At 42.6% G+C, this 16,984-nt stretch overlaps 1 protein-coding gene and 1 long non-coding RNA gene across 2 annotated transcripts in view; one reads left to right on the top strand and one right to left on the bottom strand.

Moving 5' to 3' along the window:
* Positions 1-7,538, top strand: part of LOC105521615 (putative LRRC37B-like protein 1) — an 18,407-nt gene extending 10,869 nt beyond the window's left edge. Inside the window, exons 2-3 of the mRNA XM_011956206.1 lie at positions 5,118-5,258; positions 7,249-7,538. Coding sequence (XP_011811596.1) covers positions 5,118-5,258; positions 7,249-7,478 — 371 coding nt within the window. The 3' untranslated portion in view covers positions 7,479-7,538. The remainder of the gene's footprint in view (positions 1-5,117; positions 5,259-7,248) is intronic.
* Positions 7,539-8,224: 686 nt separating this feature from the next.
* LOC105522400 lies at positions 8,225-8,802 on the bottom strand. The gene is made up of 2 exons (XR_001003484.1): positions 8,631-8,802; positions 8,225-8,520 (listed from the first exon to the last, which is right to left on the bottom strand). It is a non-coding gene; the product is annotated as an uncharacterized LOC105522400 (long non-coding RNA).
* Positions 8,803-16,984: the final 8,182 nt, after the last annotated feature.

The raw sequence follows: 16,984 nt of genomic DNA, 5'->3' as shown, positions 1-16,984 counted from the left end.
ATTTTGAGTTTGTTACACAACTTACTGCAACTTAAATTGTGCCACCACCACCCCCACCCCCTCCACAATATGCAAGCTAAATAGAAACTCAGTTATGCTAAGACTGGTTGAGGGCATTATGCAAGATTAGCATGGAAAGGGCCCTTCATTTAGTACTCTGCTCCATTCATTTTTGTCAGGTCACTTTCTTATCTTCACCAGGCTGTCAGATCTGTTTTACTGCTCTAGCCTCACTTTCCTCAGCCTCCTGCAGTATCTTCCATGTCAGCTAGATCTCTTCCTCTCTGGATGAAGTCCTCTTCACCGACCAGCTTTCTCACTTAGTTCTCTAAGATAGTGAGGATCTGTCTGCTTTTTTCTTGACCATTCGTGGATAGGAAAAATACTCTCATTGTCTGTAACCATTTGTCACCAAGGCCATAAAGACATCGAATTAATTGCCTTATTGGAGTTCATTATTGGAAGTCTTCAGGAATTTACACATTTATACATAAAGTAAGTAGGCCAGCTTATTTGTCTGGGCTCATGTGTAATGATCTTTAATGCGTATTGAAAATTTCTATTCTCAAGTAAGGATAATATATATCTCAGGTCACTTACAGTCTCAAAGGTTTGTTAGTATACTTTAAAACAATCCTGGGAACAGTTCTACATTGAAGGAGACTAAAGAATCATGAACTCGAGGCAGCGCCGGGGCAGGCGCAGAGCTGGCAAGCGCATGGTGGAGGCGGTGCCAATGGGGGCCGCTGAGGCGCACAGAGGTTCGGCGGCGCCCGGGAGACTGTTGCTGGCACGGTCAGGGCAGGAGGTTAGGCGGCAGGAGGCAGCATGTCAGTTGCGGGGCTGAAGAAGCAGTTCTACAGTGTGAGCCATCTGGTCAGTGAGAAGGTCGGAGGGGCTGAGGGGACCAAGCTGGACGATGACTTCAAAGAGATGGAGAGGAAGGTGGATGTCATCAGCAAGGCGGTGACAGAAGTGCTGGCCAGGACCATCCGGTACCTTCAGCCCAACCCAGCCTCGCAGGCTAAGCTGATCATGCTCAACATGGCGTGCAAGATACGGAGCCAGGTGAAGAACCCCGGCTATTCATATTATTCATATTATTCACAGAGCTGGGATTTAAGCCTAGTCTGGCTATGGAATCTGTATTCTTAATGACCATGCTATCTATACTGCTTAAGATTAACCTTGAGAATTTATTCCAGTTACAGAGATTGTTTTTATTTCTCTGAAACTGCCCCCAATAAGCCATAACAATACATTAATCAATTATCTTGGTTATCTCTTTTGCCCAAATTTATATTTTGAAAAAAATTCAAACATACCAGAAAGATGAAAGAACAGTACAGAATCCAATGAAAGATTGGGCACTGCATGTCATGTCTTCATTTCCTTTAATCTAAAACATTACTCTACTTTTTTTGATCTTTAATGACAAGTCATTTTTTAAGAGTCAAAGACAGTTTTCTTGTAAATTGTTCCACAATCTGGATTTGTCTGTTTCCGCATGATGAGATTCAAGTGAAGCATTTTTGGGAAGAATACTGCACAGGTGATGGATCCTTCCTGCCTCGTGACCGCAGGTGGCTCATAATGCTAAGTTTGATCACTTGTTTAAGGTGATCTTCCAGATCTCTCTATTGTAGTTATTTTGCGGGGTGTGATGGCTCACACTTGTAATCCCAGCACTTTGGAAGGCCAAGACGGGCAGATCACTTGAGTCCAGGAGTTTTAGACCACCCTGAGCAACAAGGTGAAACCCTGTCTCTACTAAAAATACAATTAAAAGAGAAAATTAGCTTGGCATGGTGGTGCAAGTCTATAGTCCCATCTACTTGGGGGGCTGAATTTGGAGGGTCACTTGAGCCCAGGGGGTTGAGATTGCAGTGAGCTATGATTTTGCCACTGTACTTCAGCCTGGGTGGCAGAATGAGACCTTGTCTCATAAAAGAATAAAAAATAATTTTTCCCTTTGGTAATTAATAAAAAATCTGTGGGGTAGTACTTTGAGATCAGTGAAGATCCTGTTCTCAAATGTCTTTTATTTTTGTCATTATTATTATTAATTGAGATCGAGTCTTGCTCTGTCGCCTAGGCTGGAGTGCAGTGGTGCGATCTCGGCTCACTGCAAGTGCCACCTCCCAGCTTCACTCCATTCTCCTGCCTCAGCCTCCCAAGTAGCTGGGACTACAGGCGCCCACCACCACGCCCAGCTGATTTTTTTGTATTTTTAGTAGAGACAGGGTTTCAACATGTTAGCCAGGATGGTCTCAATCTCCTGACCTCGTGATCCACCTGCCTCAGCCTCCCAAAGTGCTGGGATTACAGGTGTGAGCCACTGTGCCTGGCTCAGATGTCTTTTCACCCAGCTGTGTCCATCAATAATAATCCTTGTCTGAATCAATTTTTATTACATTGGTGGTTGCAAAGTGACACTTTTAAAAATTGTCATTCCTTCTACATTAGCTGGCATTATTTCATTAAAGAACAACTCCCTCTTTTTTTAATATCATTCTTCATGGATTCTTTTTTATAAATTATGTTGTAGCATTTTGTTATTCTTTTGAATGCTCAAATTGTCCAGATTTGGCCAATGCAATCTCTGTTATTTTTTTAACCCCACAATCCAGGTTAATCTGAGCTATTTTTAATGCCCAGAGTAATTTCTAATATTTCCCACTCCCAACAGGAATTGAGAAAGGGACTCCAGAAGTTGGCGGCTTATTCAGACTCTTCTTAGAAGTCTACCTTCTTCCTGTGTACTTTCAGCCCAAAGTGAGACTTTTGAGTTGGGAAGAGATACTTCTGAATTAAACTACTGATCAGTGTCACCCAATTCTAATCCCAACCACCTTTATTCTAGGCATACCATACTCACTGCCATGCTTACCTTTCGGTTGGGCACCTTTGTCCTCCTTCCCATTGGTCTTCTGGTTCCTACCCAACTGTCCCGTCCACAGGCCTCAGTAACACCTTTTTGCCCAGCCCTGCGGTAGTGTTGGCCTGCCTCCTTTGCCTACCACTTTGCCTACCTTTGCTTTACCACTAATTTATTGTTTTGTGTTTTCCATCTATAGGATCTTAGCCATGTGGCCTGCTGCCTCTGCCAATTTAAAAATAGCACTGAGGCTGTCTGCAAGACAGTCAAGCTGCATTGCAACAGTGCAGGTCTGACAAGCACCATACATTGTCGTGAGTCCAAATTGCCTGGTGATCAATTGTTACATTAAGTATTTGTTTTTATATTTTTATTTTTAATTGATGATAAAATTTTAAGCTAATGATATAATTGCTTTATTTACTCATTCAGAGTTAAACTCCCTCAACTTCTGAACTACTCCTTTGCTGGGAGTCAGGTTCTCAGTTATTATCACAAAATTTCATAATGGAACTGTTCCATATGCATAAAGGACCAAGAGAAAGGAATGGGAAGGCTAGGGAATGACATTAACATCCACACCCAGTGTACTGTGCTCTCTGCTTGGTGCTTTTCCCCCAGTGATAATTTCCTCATATAGTGCAATGTAGTTTGTAAGCTAGTTTTATATGTGTGAGGTCTCAAGTACTCGCTGTCTTTTAGGACAGATGTAGATCCTGTTTTGTTTTTGTTTTTACAATTTTATAAGAGTACAAGTGATGCTGTTTTATTTGAAGCCTGAGGGCTTCTGGTTCCATAACCAGAAATTGCTACCTGGCTCTTCTAATGGAATGGAAGGCTTTTCCATTCTTAGACCATCCAACTCTGAACTTGCTCTGAACCTTTCTATTCACAGAACAAATGCTCAAGTGCTTTCAAGAGTTTTTCTGTAGATTAGGTTTATTAGTACCAACTTCATGACTACTAAAATGTGACTGCTTTCCAGTCCAGATAACTTGAATACAAGTATCTACCAGTGACACAGGGTGGATAATTAATAATGTTTGGCTACTTATATAAAAACAAGTGTTGCTTATTTTTCAAAACTTTTTTTTTTTTTTACCAATTAAATTATTCCCTTCTCCCCAAGAGGTGGACAGAAAACCATTGTTAATCTCCTTTTACAGATGAGGAAAAACAAGATCAGAGATGCTAAATGCTGTAGCCTAGTGCCAGGTCTTCTGTCTCCAATTCTGGGTTCTCCCCAAGCCCATGTTTCTCCTTTCTCACAATCTTTACTTCTTCCTCTGACCCTCACCACCACCCAAAATACTTTTTATTCTGGAAAAGAAACCCAGCTGCACACTGGCACACTTGACCTTCATGCAGTCAGATTTGGATGATTCCCCATCCAAAATATTAGAGAAGAAATGAAATCAAAGTAGGCATCTGACAAAAGTTGCTTTTTCCCTTCTGCATTTTAGGACCTCAAGTAATGTTTATCCAGATACTGCTATCATACCATAGATTCATTGTATATTTAACAACATAGGCATACCATCTGGCAAATTAAAAATCTCTTAACCTACACCCTGGATCCCTTCCCAAATTTAAGAAAAGAACTAGGGTGGACACAGTGCTTTTTCCATATCGTCTCTTCTGTGATAGGGCAACGTTATGTGGGAGCAGAGAATGGGGTAGGTGAGTGGAGCGCGTGCCAGATGAGGATCTATTAGCAATGGGAGGGGGCCTCCACTTTAGCATCTCCACCCTGCTCCTCTCAGAGGACCGCCTTTCATTGCATTCAGCTGTGATGGTAGCAAGACCGCAGGCACACTGAGGACGAGAGAGGGAGCCTTGTGCTCTCTCTGCATCTGAGGCAGGACAGCACAGGGTATGGAGCAGTCTGCAGAGAGGCCACCTCATCAGCTCATCAGGGAAGCACTTGTCTTCCACCTTGGGCTTTCACTGAGCCCGGAGCAATTGGTCCCTGGGGATCAACAGAATAATCCTAAGCAGAGTTACTATATGTCACACTATGAAATGTTCCAAGTAGGTGGCCATGTTTTCAAAAAATGTCTTTTCCTCCTTTTGTTGTTGCCATTTCATAGGTTTAGGATTGGGTGTATGTTTCGCCTCTCTGAATGGCACTCAAATGTTTGCTGACTCCTACTCGGTGTGACTGGGGCATACAGCTGTGGACTGATGCATGCCGTCCCATCATCTTTCAAGATCAAAGCAATCTCTTCTTTTTTGACAGCTGAAGAAGCATCTGTAGGGAATCCAGAAGGTCCGTTCATGAAGGTGTTACAAGCCCAGAAGAAGCACATGAGCAGTGAGCTGACTACTGAGCCGGAGGCAGCCTTAGACAGCAATGGCATCAGCTTGTCAGGTTTTGGGAGTGAGCAGCTAGACACCAATGACAAGAGTGATGTTATCAGTGTGCTAAGTTACATCTTGCCTTATTTCTCAGCAGGAAATCTAGATGTGGAATCCATGTTGTTACCATTCATTAAACTTTTTTTTCAAATGTGCAAGATGGAGATAGGCTCCTGAGTATTCTGAAAAACAAAACAAACAGCCCCTCGCTTCAAACTGCATCCAACAACTCAACTTACGAAAATAAACTGAGAAAGGTATATTTCCTAGAAAATATATTAGATGCAGAAATACAAGAAAAAAATCGATGAAGTTAAAAGGGAAGAAAAAACTGCCATGCTTATGCAGTCCAGCCTTCTAGGTAACAAATTTAAATGCCAACTACTTGAAAAGAACTTAGAAACTGTCCAACCACAGGAAAGCAACCTGGCAAAGATTCAAAGTGTAGGCAAAAACCTGCAGAGAATGAACAAGAGTCCTCATAGGCCCAAGAAGTATCCAGAAAAGGCATTTCAAAGAGGTGGGGCCGGGCGCGGTGGCTCAAGCCTGTAATCCCAGCACTTTGGGAGGCCGAGATGGGCGGATCACGAGGTCAGGAGATCGAGACCATCCTGGCTAACATGGTGAAACCCCATCTCTACTAAAAAATACAAAAAACTAGCCAGGCGAGGTGGCGGGCGCCTGTAGTCCCAGCTACTCGGGAGGCTGAGGCAGAAGAATGGCGTAAACTTGGGAGGCGGAGCTTGCAGTGAGCTGAGATCCGGCCACTGCACTCCAGCCCGTGTGACAGAGTGAGACTCCGTCTCAGAAAAAAAAAAAAAAAAAAAGAGGTGGGAAAGCAGAGCACCAGGAGGGAAGAGGGTGCACAGGCATTTGTGCAGAATGCTGCCATAGAAAAAAAGGCTTGGGAATCCAGCCCCAGGGGAGCCGGAACAGTCTCACATAGAGCAGGGGCCGAAGAACATAGCGGGAAACACCGTCAAGCCTTCATTCACCCAAGAGCATAAGCCAACAGTCTCCTCTGTGCTGAAACCCTTCTCCATGGGCGTGCCTTCTGCCTCCACCCCTGCAAAAGCCCTACCTCAGGTCAGAGATAGATAGACTTAGCCTAAGCCATTTTAATTTTAGAAAATGCAAAGGCTAGAGTTAAAAATATGAAGGCTGCTAAACCAATCATACATTTCAGAAAAAAATACCGCTTTCATAAAACTCACTGACGTGTGGCCCACAGAACACCCAGGGTCAAAAAGATTAAAAAGTTGAGAAAGAAAAGTTATCTCAATAGACTGATGCTCACAAAGAGGCCGCCGTTCTCTGCAACGAAGAGCCTCATAAATTCCTCTTCACAACAGGCTTTTTCATCCTCAGGAGATCTGAGTCCTCCAGAAAATCCTTTTCTGGAAGTATTTGCTCCTTCAGAACAGTTTATAGAGACCACTAATGTAAAAAACACAACTGTAAGAAATGCCTCGTGGCCGGGCGCGGTGGCTCAAGCCGGTAATCCCAGCACTTTGGGAGGCCGAGACGGGTGGATCACGAGGTCAGGAGATCGAGACCATCCTGGCTAACATGGTGAAACCCCATCTCTACTAAAAAATACAAAAAACTAGCCAGGCGAGGTGGCGGGCGCCTGTAGTCCCAGCTACTCAGGAGGCTGAGGCAGGAGAATGGCATAAACCTGGGAGGCAGAGCTTGCAGTGAGCTGAGATCCAGCCACTGCACTCCAGCCTGGGCGAGAGAGCGAGACTCTGTCTCAAAAAAAAAAAAAGAAAGAAAAAAAAAAAGAAATGCCTCTGAAGAAAACGTTTTTATGGAAAACACTACTATGTCAGAAGGCCCCATCTCTGAAAACACAAACTACAATCCTCCTCCTGAGGCAGATTCCGCTGGGACAGCATTCAACTTAAAGCCAACTGTTAAACAAACTGAGACAAAATGGGAATACAACAACATGGGCACTGACCTGTCCCCTGAGCCCAAAAGCTTCAATTACCCACTGCTCTCATCCCCAGGTGATCAGTATGAAATTCAGCTAACCCAGCAGCTACGGTCCGTCATCCCCAACAACGATGTGAGAAGGTTCATTTCTCATATTATCTGGACCTTGAAGACGGACTGCTCTGAGACCCATGTGCAAGTGACCTGTGCCAAGTTCATCTCCAGGACAGGCCTCCTGATGAAGCTTCTCAGTGAGCAGCAGGACGTAAAGGTGTCCAAGGCAGAATGGGATACGGACCAATAGAAAACTGAGAACTATATCAATGAAAGCACGGAAGCCCAGAGGGAACAGAAAGAGCAGAAGAGCAGAAGACCACACAGAAACATGAGACCCAGAAAGAGTAGAAAAACCCAGAAAAAGCAAACAGAAAGAGCAGAAGACCACACAGAAACATAAGACCCAGACTTTCCCATCATTTAGCATATGCCAGGAAAGTGCCCACACAAGAGAACCTGGGACTCCCAGGCCATAGCTTGTCTTGGCCATAACTGTGATCTCCCACTTTGTAACTTTGGCCATAACAGTGATCTCCCACTTTGTTCATTTAGAGAGTGAAATAGATTAGTGTACAAGATAAACTGTAGGCCGGGAGTGGTGGCTCAAGCCTATAATCCCAGCACTTTCGGAGGCCGAGGTGGGTGGATCACGTGAGGTCAGGAGTTTCAGACCAGCTTGGCCAACATAGTGAAACCCTGTCTTCACAAAAAAATACAAAAATTAGCTGGGTGTGGTGACACGTGCCTGTAGTCCCAGCTACTCGGGAGGCTGAGGTGGGAGGATCACCTGAGCCCAGGGAGGTAGAGTCCATAGTGAACTGTGATCGCACCACTGTACTCCAGCCTGGGTGACAGAGTGAAACCCTGTCTCAAAAAAAATAAAAAAGAACCTGTAAGCTACTCAACTGGAATACTGGGGTTTTGAAAAGTTAGCTTTCATTCTTTTTTTTTTTTTTTTTAATTTTTCTTTCCTTTTTTTTTTTTTTTCTTTTGTAGCTCACGAAAAAAGTTCCAGGATATGGCTATAACAACAGACTCATCTTGGCAATATCTGTGACTGTAATGCTAATGATTTTGATTATAATTTTTTGTCTTATTGAGGTAAGGACAATAATTAATTCAGGTTTTCAGAATACAGTCCTGTCTTTGTGTGGATTCAGATTCCACAAACTCAAAACCAAAGCCACTTTCCCACTTGACATTCTTCTTCAGTAGTTTAAGGCTGAGGTATGCTTTTACTGCAGTGTATATTCCAGGATTTTTAAAGGATCCTTGCTTCCAGGAGATCTCTGTGAATTGAAACCAAGTTAATCCCATTAGACCATTTTTAAGAAGTTAAGGTGATATAATAGCAAAATTTCTCCTACCCAAAACTATGTCAACAATTGGATGTACTCACCAAGTCACCCTTACTCTGCCACTAATTTATTTCCTTGTTGCTGAAATGATGAGAGACATATAATCTCCACCCTCACGGAGTTGTCATCACCCTGGAGAGGAAGGAGACAGCCAAAAGAGAGAAGCATTGTCTTGTAGATTTATTAGATTCACATAGTATCATCCTTCTCCAGTGTGTAAGGCATTGCCTAAATAGGTCCAGTTAAAGCACTATAGAGTAGACATCTTTTAAAAAAATTGTTGGCCACATTTTTAAGTTCACAGGGGAGGGGGAATGATGTCTCATACTCTACCCCTCCTGAGTCCAGGCCCTCTGTGAGATGTGTCCGTTTCTTGGACACCATATGAGACATTCCCCCTCAGATTAGAGATGCTCAGCCTGCATTAACATGTCTAAAGCCTACATCTGGCTACTCTGGGACAAGTCTTGTTCACGGTGCCCATTCCTGGAGCTTGCCTCTGTTTGCCTTTTGTTTGATTACATGATGCATTACTTTTCCCAACAGGCCAGTGCTAGCATATTGGAAGAGTGATTTAATAAGCTGGCAACCTTGACGCTATGCTACCAATCCAACCTTATTTGCCTCATTCACCATTTCATTATTGTGGCAGCCCTCCATTCCAGCCAGAGCAGCCCCTCACCATACCCCAGTCACACCATCCGCATTTCTGCTTTTGTCTATGCGTTGTCCACCTAAAATTCCCTTATTTCACTCTGCCTGTGGGAATCCTATGAATCTCTCAAAAGCCAACTCAAGTTCATCTTTCTGCTTGAAACCTTCCCTGAATATTCCAGCCCTCCTGAGCCTAGTTCCTTTGTGAGATTTGTCCCCATTTCTTGGACACGATATGAGAGACTTCAGAGGCTGAAGTGGGAGGATTGCTTGAGGCCTGGGAGGTCGAGGATGCAGTGAGCTGTGGTCATACTACTACTGCACTCTAGCCTGGGCAACAGAGCGAGACCCTGTCTCAAAAACAGCCACCACCCAAAACGATCTTGGGGTTTGAACAGGATTATGTTAAATTTGTAGATTAATTTGAGAATTGACATCTATACAACATTATAGGAACATGCTATCTCATGTCATGTGTTCATTTCTTTTTAATGTCTTTCAGAAGAGTTTTAGGGTTTCCATCATATAGATCTTACATATTTTTTGTTAAAGATCTTTGTATTTTTATTCCTAAATACTTCATACATTTGTATTGCCATTGTAAATGGGATCTTTCTTCCATTTTCTAATTAGTTATTGGTGGTGCATGGGAAAGGTAGTTGAGGTTTTTGTGCTAATCTCTTGATTTTGTATATAGCCACTGTACTGAATTCTCATATTACTTCCAGTAAAGTCTTTTTTTTTTTTTTTTTTTGAGGCGGAGTCTCGCTCTGTCGCCCGGACTGGAGTGCAGTGGCCGGATCTCAGCTCACTGCAAGCTCCGCCTCCCGGGTTTACGCCATTCTCCTGCCTCAGCCTCCCGAGTAGCTGGGACTACAGGCGCCCGCCACCTCGCCCGGCTAGTTTTTGTATTTTTAGTAGAGACGGGGTTTCACCATGTTAGCCAGGATGGTCTCGATCTCCTGACCTCGTGATCCGCCCATCTCGGCCTCCCAAAGTGCTGGGATTACAGGCTTGAGCCACCGCGCCTGGCCCAGTAAAATCTTAGTTGAATCTCTCAGGCTTCTTTGGCTGTCTAACATTTATCATTTCATATGCAAATAATCATAGTTTTGTCTCTTCCTTTTCAATACTTATATTCTTTCCTTCCTTTCCTTTTTTTTTCTTTTTTTTCCCCTCAGGGTCTTGTTGTCACCCAGGCTGGAGAGCAATGTTGTGATCTAGCTCACTGTAACCTCAATCTCCTGGGCTTAAGGGATCCTCCTGCCTCAGCTTCCTGAGTGGCTAGGACTACAGGCAGGCAGCTAATTTTAAAAACTTTTTTGTAGAGACAAGGTCTCACTATGTTACCCAGGCTGGTTTTCTGGCCACTTTAGAGGAAGGACTAAGGTTTCCTTTTTTACCTACTTTTAAGAGGTTTTTATTTGGAATTGTCTGTTGAATGTTAGCTAAAACAGTCAATAAAATGTATTAAGTGCCAGGTGCATGTGAGACCCTAAGTTAGATACAGTCAGCCCTCTTCATCAGCAGGTCCACATCTTCAGATTCAACTAGACGAGGCTGAATATTTGAAAAAAGAAACAATAAAAATACAAATAGAAAGTACAGTATAATAACTGTCACCATTGTACAATATCTATACATTTTATTACTGATGACTTAAAGTACATGGGGCCAGGCACTGTGGCTCACACTTGTAATCCCAAAACTGTGGGAAGCCAACCTGGGCAGCATAGTGAGACCTTGTCTTTACTAAAAATAAAAATAAAAAAAATTAACCAGGTGTGGTAGTATACACCTGTAGTCCCAGCTACTCAAGAGGCTGAGGTGGGCAGATCACTGGAGCCCAGGAGGTTGAGGCTGCAGTGAGCTGTGACTGTGACACTGCACTCCAGCCTAAGCAACAGAGGGTGATCCTGTCTCTAAGTAAATAAATAAAGTATATGGGGGATGTGTGTTGGTTATATGCAAATATGCACCATTACATGTAAGGGATTGAGCATCTACAGATTCTGGTATGGTGTGGCAGCGGTATCCTAGAACCAATCCCCTGCAAGATATCAAGGATGACTGAACTGTGGAAGAATCAAAGCACTGTTAAACAGCATACAATTCCTGTCTTCAAAAAAGTTATTTCATCAGGTAGATGAGACTTATAATGAATAGAAGGAATGAATACAGATTTGGAGATAGTGGTTGTTGTGATGGATAATCTTAATTTCATTTTCTTCCAAAACAGATTCATTCTCATAGAAGGGCATCAGAGAAAGATAAAGAAGGATCCTCAATGTCAGGCCCCTGAGCCCAAGCTAAGCCATCATAACCCCTGTGACCTTCAGGTACACATTCAGATGGTCTGGAGCAACTGAAGAACCACCAAAAAAATGAAACAGGCAGTTCTTTCCTTAACTGATGACATTCCACCTTGGTGATTTGTTCCTGTCCCACCCCCAACTAATCAATCGACCTTGTGACATTCTTCCCCTGGACAATGAGTCTCATGATCTCTCCACCCTGCACCTTGTGACCCCTCCCCTGCCAGCAAGAGATAACCACTTTTAACTGTAATTTTCCACCACCTATCCAAATCTTATAAAACTGCCCCACTCCTATCTCCCTTTGCTGGTTCTCTTTGTGGACTCAGCCCACTTGCACCCGAGTGAAATAAACAACCTTGTTGCTCACACACAGCCTGTTGGTGGACTTTCCTCCCACGGACAGACCTAACAGTTGGGAGTTTGAGACCAGCCTGACCAACATGGTGAAACCCCGTCTCTACTAAAAATACAAAAATTAGCTGGACGTGGTGGAGGGTGCCTATAATCCCAGCTACATGGGAGGCTGAGGCAGAAGAATGGCGAGAACCCAGGAGGTGGAGCTTGCAGTGAGCCGAGAGCATGCCACATTCAGCCTACCTTTGCCATTCTTAAAATTATGTTGTTTTGTTTTTATTGTTGGATTATAATAGTACTTTTCTTTCTTCTCTTTTTTATTTATTTTTGAGACAGGCCCTTGCTCTGTCACCTAGGCTGGAGTGCAGTGGCATGATCTCAGCTCAATGCTGCCTCAACTTCCCAGGCTCAGGTGCTCCTCCTGCCTTAGCCTCCTGAGTAGCTGAGACTACAGGCTCACACCACCATGACCGGCTAATTTTTTTGTATTTTGTATAGAGATGAGGTTTCACCATGTTGCCCAGGCTAGTTCTTTAAATTGTATATATTCTGAATACTAGACCCTTACCAGATACATGATTTACAAATATTTTCTCCCATTCTGCTCACTTTTAATGGTATTGTTGGCAGCATAAAACCTTTTAATTTTGATGTAGTTCAATTTATCTAGTTTTTCTTTTGTCACTTGTGCTTTTGGTGTGGTATCTAAGTACCCATTACCTAATCCAAGGTCACAAAGATTTACTTCCATTATTTCTTCTAAGAATGTTATCATTTTAGCTCTTACATGAGAGTCTGTGGTCCACCTTGAGTTAACTTCTGTGTATTGAGGATGTAGATACCCAGTAGAACCAGCACCATTTGTAAAAAAGGCCATCCTTTCCCCATTGAATTGCCCCACTTTCTCCTTTAAAAATTTTTTGAGGAATGATGTAACTAAAGTACCAGATATTCAGTGTCCACCTTGGTGAGTATTTACATATGACATGCACCCTGTGACCACCATCTAGATCAAGATCTAGAACGTGTCTAGCCCACCAGAGGCTCCTGTGTACCTTCTCCCAGTCATTGTGCCCCTTGAAAACCACCATTCTGACTTATGGCGCCATGCGTTAATTTTTCCTGTTGTTGAACCTCACGCCTATAAAATGGAATCATGCAGTATATATTCTTTTATGTCTGGTTTATTTCGCTGAACACTACGTCTGTGAGCTTCAGCTGTACATATAGCATGAGACTGTAGTTCATTCTTTTCCATTGTTCTGTAGTACTCCATTGTAAAAATATATCACAACCTATTATCCATTATCCTATTAATAGATATTTGGGTTGTTTCCAGGTTTGTTTGTTTGAAACGGAATCTGTGTCGCCCAGGCTGGAGTGCAGTGGCATGATCTTGGCTCACTACAACCTCCGCCTCTCAGGTTCAGGTGATTCTCCTGCCTCACCCTCCCGAGTAGCTGGGACTACAGGCACGTGCCAACACGCCCAGCTAATTTTTTGTATTTTTAGTAGAGATGGGGTTTCACTGTGTTAGTCAAGTCAGTCTTGACCTCCTGACCTCATGATCCACCTGCCTCAGCCTCCCAAAGTGCTAGGTTTACAGGCATGAGCCACCATGCCTGGCATGTTTAGCTTTAATAGATACCACCACCAAACAGTTTTCTAAAGTGTTTGTGCAATTTATATTCATATTGGCAACAAATGAGCATTCTAGTTGCTCTTTATCCTGACCAATGGTGTTACCAATCTTTTTCATTTTAGCCACTCTGGTAGATGAGTAGTGGTTTTAATTTTCATTTCCTTGATGACTAAAGATGATACCTTTTCTTTTTTTTTTTTTTTTGAGACGGAGTCTCGCTCTGTCGCCCAGGCTGGAGTGCTGTGGCCAGATCTCAGCTCACTGCAAGTTCCGCCTCCCGGGTTTATGCCATTCTCCTGCCTCAGCCTCCCGGGTAGCTGGGACTATAGGTGCCGCCACCTCGCCCGGCTAGTTTTTTGTAGTTTTTAGTAGAGACGGGGTTTCACCGTGTTAGCCAGGATGGTCTCGATCTCCTGACCTCGTGATCCGCCCGTCTCGGCCTCCCAAAGTGCTGGGATTACAGGCTTGAGCCACCGCGCCCGGCCTAAGATGATACCTTTTCATTTGCTTATTGGCCAGTCAATCCTCTTTTATAAAATGTCTGTCCAAGTTGTCATCCCAGTCTTAAATTGAGTTGTATGTGTATGTATTGATTTGAAGGAGCTCTTTGCATATTATAGATATGTCTTTCATTGGACAAAAACAGTATATATATAAAGTATCTTTTTCTAGTCTATAGGACTTGACTTTTAAATCTCCTAATGGTATTTTTATTGAACAGATTCTTTTAATGATGTGCAGTTTATCAGTCTTTTTGCTTATGGTTTGCTTGGTTTTTGTCCCGTTTAAGAGATATTCATCTCCCCCAAGGATCTGAAGATATTTGCCTATATTATCTTCTAAAAGCTTTAGTGATTTATCTTTCACAATTAGGTTTATGATCTTCCTGGGATTAATTTTTTTGTGTGGTGTGAGTTAGAAGTCAAAGCTCATATTTTTCCATATGGATATCTGATTGGCCTCGCTGTTTCTTGAATATGATCATGTAAATCACAGAACTGTCAGCGTGAGTCAGCCCCTTTGTATTTGCTATTCTGAAGATGCTTCAGTACGTCCTGAAGATTTACTTCCTGAAAATGAATGTTCTAGGACCCTAACGGTTGTGACTGTGCACCTGCCAACTCAAGCTGAAGGTTGAAGAGGAAAGCTCTGCAGCCCCTGCCTCAAGCTGGAGGCAGAGTGACGTCTGAGGTTGGGAGTTCGAGACCAGCCTGGTCAACATGGAGAAACCCCGTCTCTACGAAAAATACAAAAAAATTAGACGGGCATGGTGGCGCTTGCCTGTAATCCCAGCTACTCAGGAGGCTGAGGCCAGAGAATCACTTGAACCCAGGAGGCGGAGGTTGCAGTGAGCCGAGATGGCACCATTGCACTCCAACCTGGGTGAAAACAGTGAAACTCAGTCTCAAAAAAACAATAAATAAATAAATAAAGAGATGAGGTCTCACTATGTTGCCCAGGCTGGTCTCGAACTCCTGGACTCAAGTGATCCTCCCACCTTGGCCTACCAAAGTGCTAGGACAACAGGCGTGAGCCACCATGCCCAGCCAAAATTGTTCTGATCGAGCAAAAATACATATAACTGCATTCGTAAATACAAGCAATAACTAGGATTAGAAAACACAATGTAAATCACACAAATAAAAATAAATTATCTGAAATTAAATTCAAACATAGGAAGAAAATTATAAAGCTATCCTGAGCAATATGGGCCAAAGCTTAAATAAACATAAAAACATAGCATGCTCCTGGGTGAGAAAACTAAATAAACATAGATATCTCTTTTTCCAAAGTCATGCAATTATAATAATAATCCCAACGAAATGTCTTTTTTTTTTTTTTTGAGACACAGTTTCACTCTGTTGCCCAGGCTGGACTGCAGTGGCATGATCTTGGCTCATTGCAACCTCCGCCTCCCGGGTTCAAGCGATTCTCGTGACTCAGCCTCCCCAGTAGCTGGGATTACAGGTATGTGCCACCACGCTCAACTAATTTCTGTATTATTAGTAGAGACAAGGTTTCACCAGGTTGGCCAGGCTGGTCTCAAACTCCTGACCTCAGATGATCCACCCTCCTCAGCCTGCCCAAAGTCCTGGGATTACAGACATGAGCCACCACACCCAGCCCTTATTAAATTTAACAAGTTTAATATTTATGTGGCAGAGAAAAATAAGAATAACAACAACAAAAAATTGGGAGGCCAAGGCGGGCAGATCACTTGAGGTCAGGAGTTCGAGACCAACCTGACCAACGTAACCCCATCTCCACCCCCCAAAAACTTAGCTGGGAGTGGTGCCATGCACCTGTAATCCCAGCTACTAGCAAGGTTGAGGCAGGAGAATCACTTGAACCCAGGGGTCAGAGGCTGCAGCGAGCCAAGATCACGCCACTGTACTCCAGCCTGGGTGACAGAGTGAGACTCCATCTCTTAAAAAAACTGGCCTAATGAGAATATTAAACTAAATTATAAAGCTACAATAATGAAAACAGTATGGCACTGAACAAGAGATATATCTGACTCTATTATAATTAACATAACTGAAAAGATACTACATCACTGTGGAAAAGAAGAATTGGTTAATAAACAATGACGAGATGGCCAAATAGCAGTTGAAGGGGGAATAGTTTATTAAAGCATTTTTTAAAAACACTAAATATAATGTACTTATTTATCAAACTTCTTGAAGAAAAAGGCTTTCCAAGTATAGAATACGAAAACAAAACAAAAGTTAGACAGATTTTGACTCCTAAGATAACACATTCCTACACGTCCAAACAATGACCAATATTAAAAGACAAATAATTCACCATGGAAATGTTTCTAGCAAATATGACAACAGATTAATATTATTATAAGTCTCAGGTAGATCAATAAGAAAAACATTAAGGCTCTGACATAACTAGGACAAGGCCAAACAAGTCAATGAAAATAAATATGATTAGTAAACAGACAGGAAAATATCCTGCTTCACGAATGTTTAAATGGCACATGCCATGAAATTAGCAAAAAATTTAAAACGCAATTAGCTAATGCTTATAACAGAATAGCGAAAAGGGACATCTTTATTTACTACTGTGCTAAATAGGCCCAACTCTTTTAAGCAGCAGCCTAAAGGAAAAATTAATCATGAAACCTTAAAAATATCCATACACTTAAACTCAGTAACACTATTTTTGTGGAAGCATCCTAAAAAAAAAATCCTTTAAAAAAATATCAAAGTTACCTACACCAAGATGTTTACAGCAATTATTTGTAATAAAAAATTTTGAAATAAACATTCAAACAAGAAAAAAATCTGAACGATGGTTGCTGTTGAATCTTCTTAACCAGTTACCCTAAAACCAGTCTTCATGGCTCCCATTCCAGTCCATCCTCCATACTGCTCCCAAATTGTGTCTAAACAGCAAATATATCAACGCTTAAAAT

Source organism: Colobus angolensis, unplaced genomic scaffold (genome assembly GCF_000951035.1).
Source record: "Colobus angolensis palliatus isolate OR3802 unplaced genomic scaffold, Cang.pa_1.0 Scaffold1, whole genome shotgun sequence".
Classification (NCBI taxonomy): domain Eukaryota; kingdom Metazoa; phylum Chordata; class Mammalia; order Primates; family Cercopithecidae; genus Colobus; species Colobus angolensis.
This window is presented reverse-complemented; position numbering and strand designations above follow the sequence as displayed.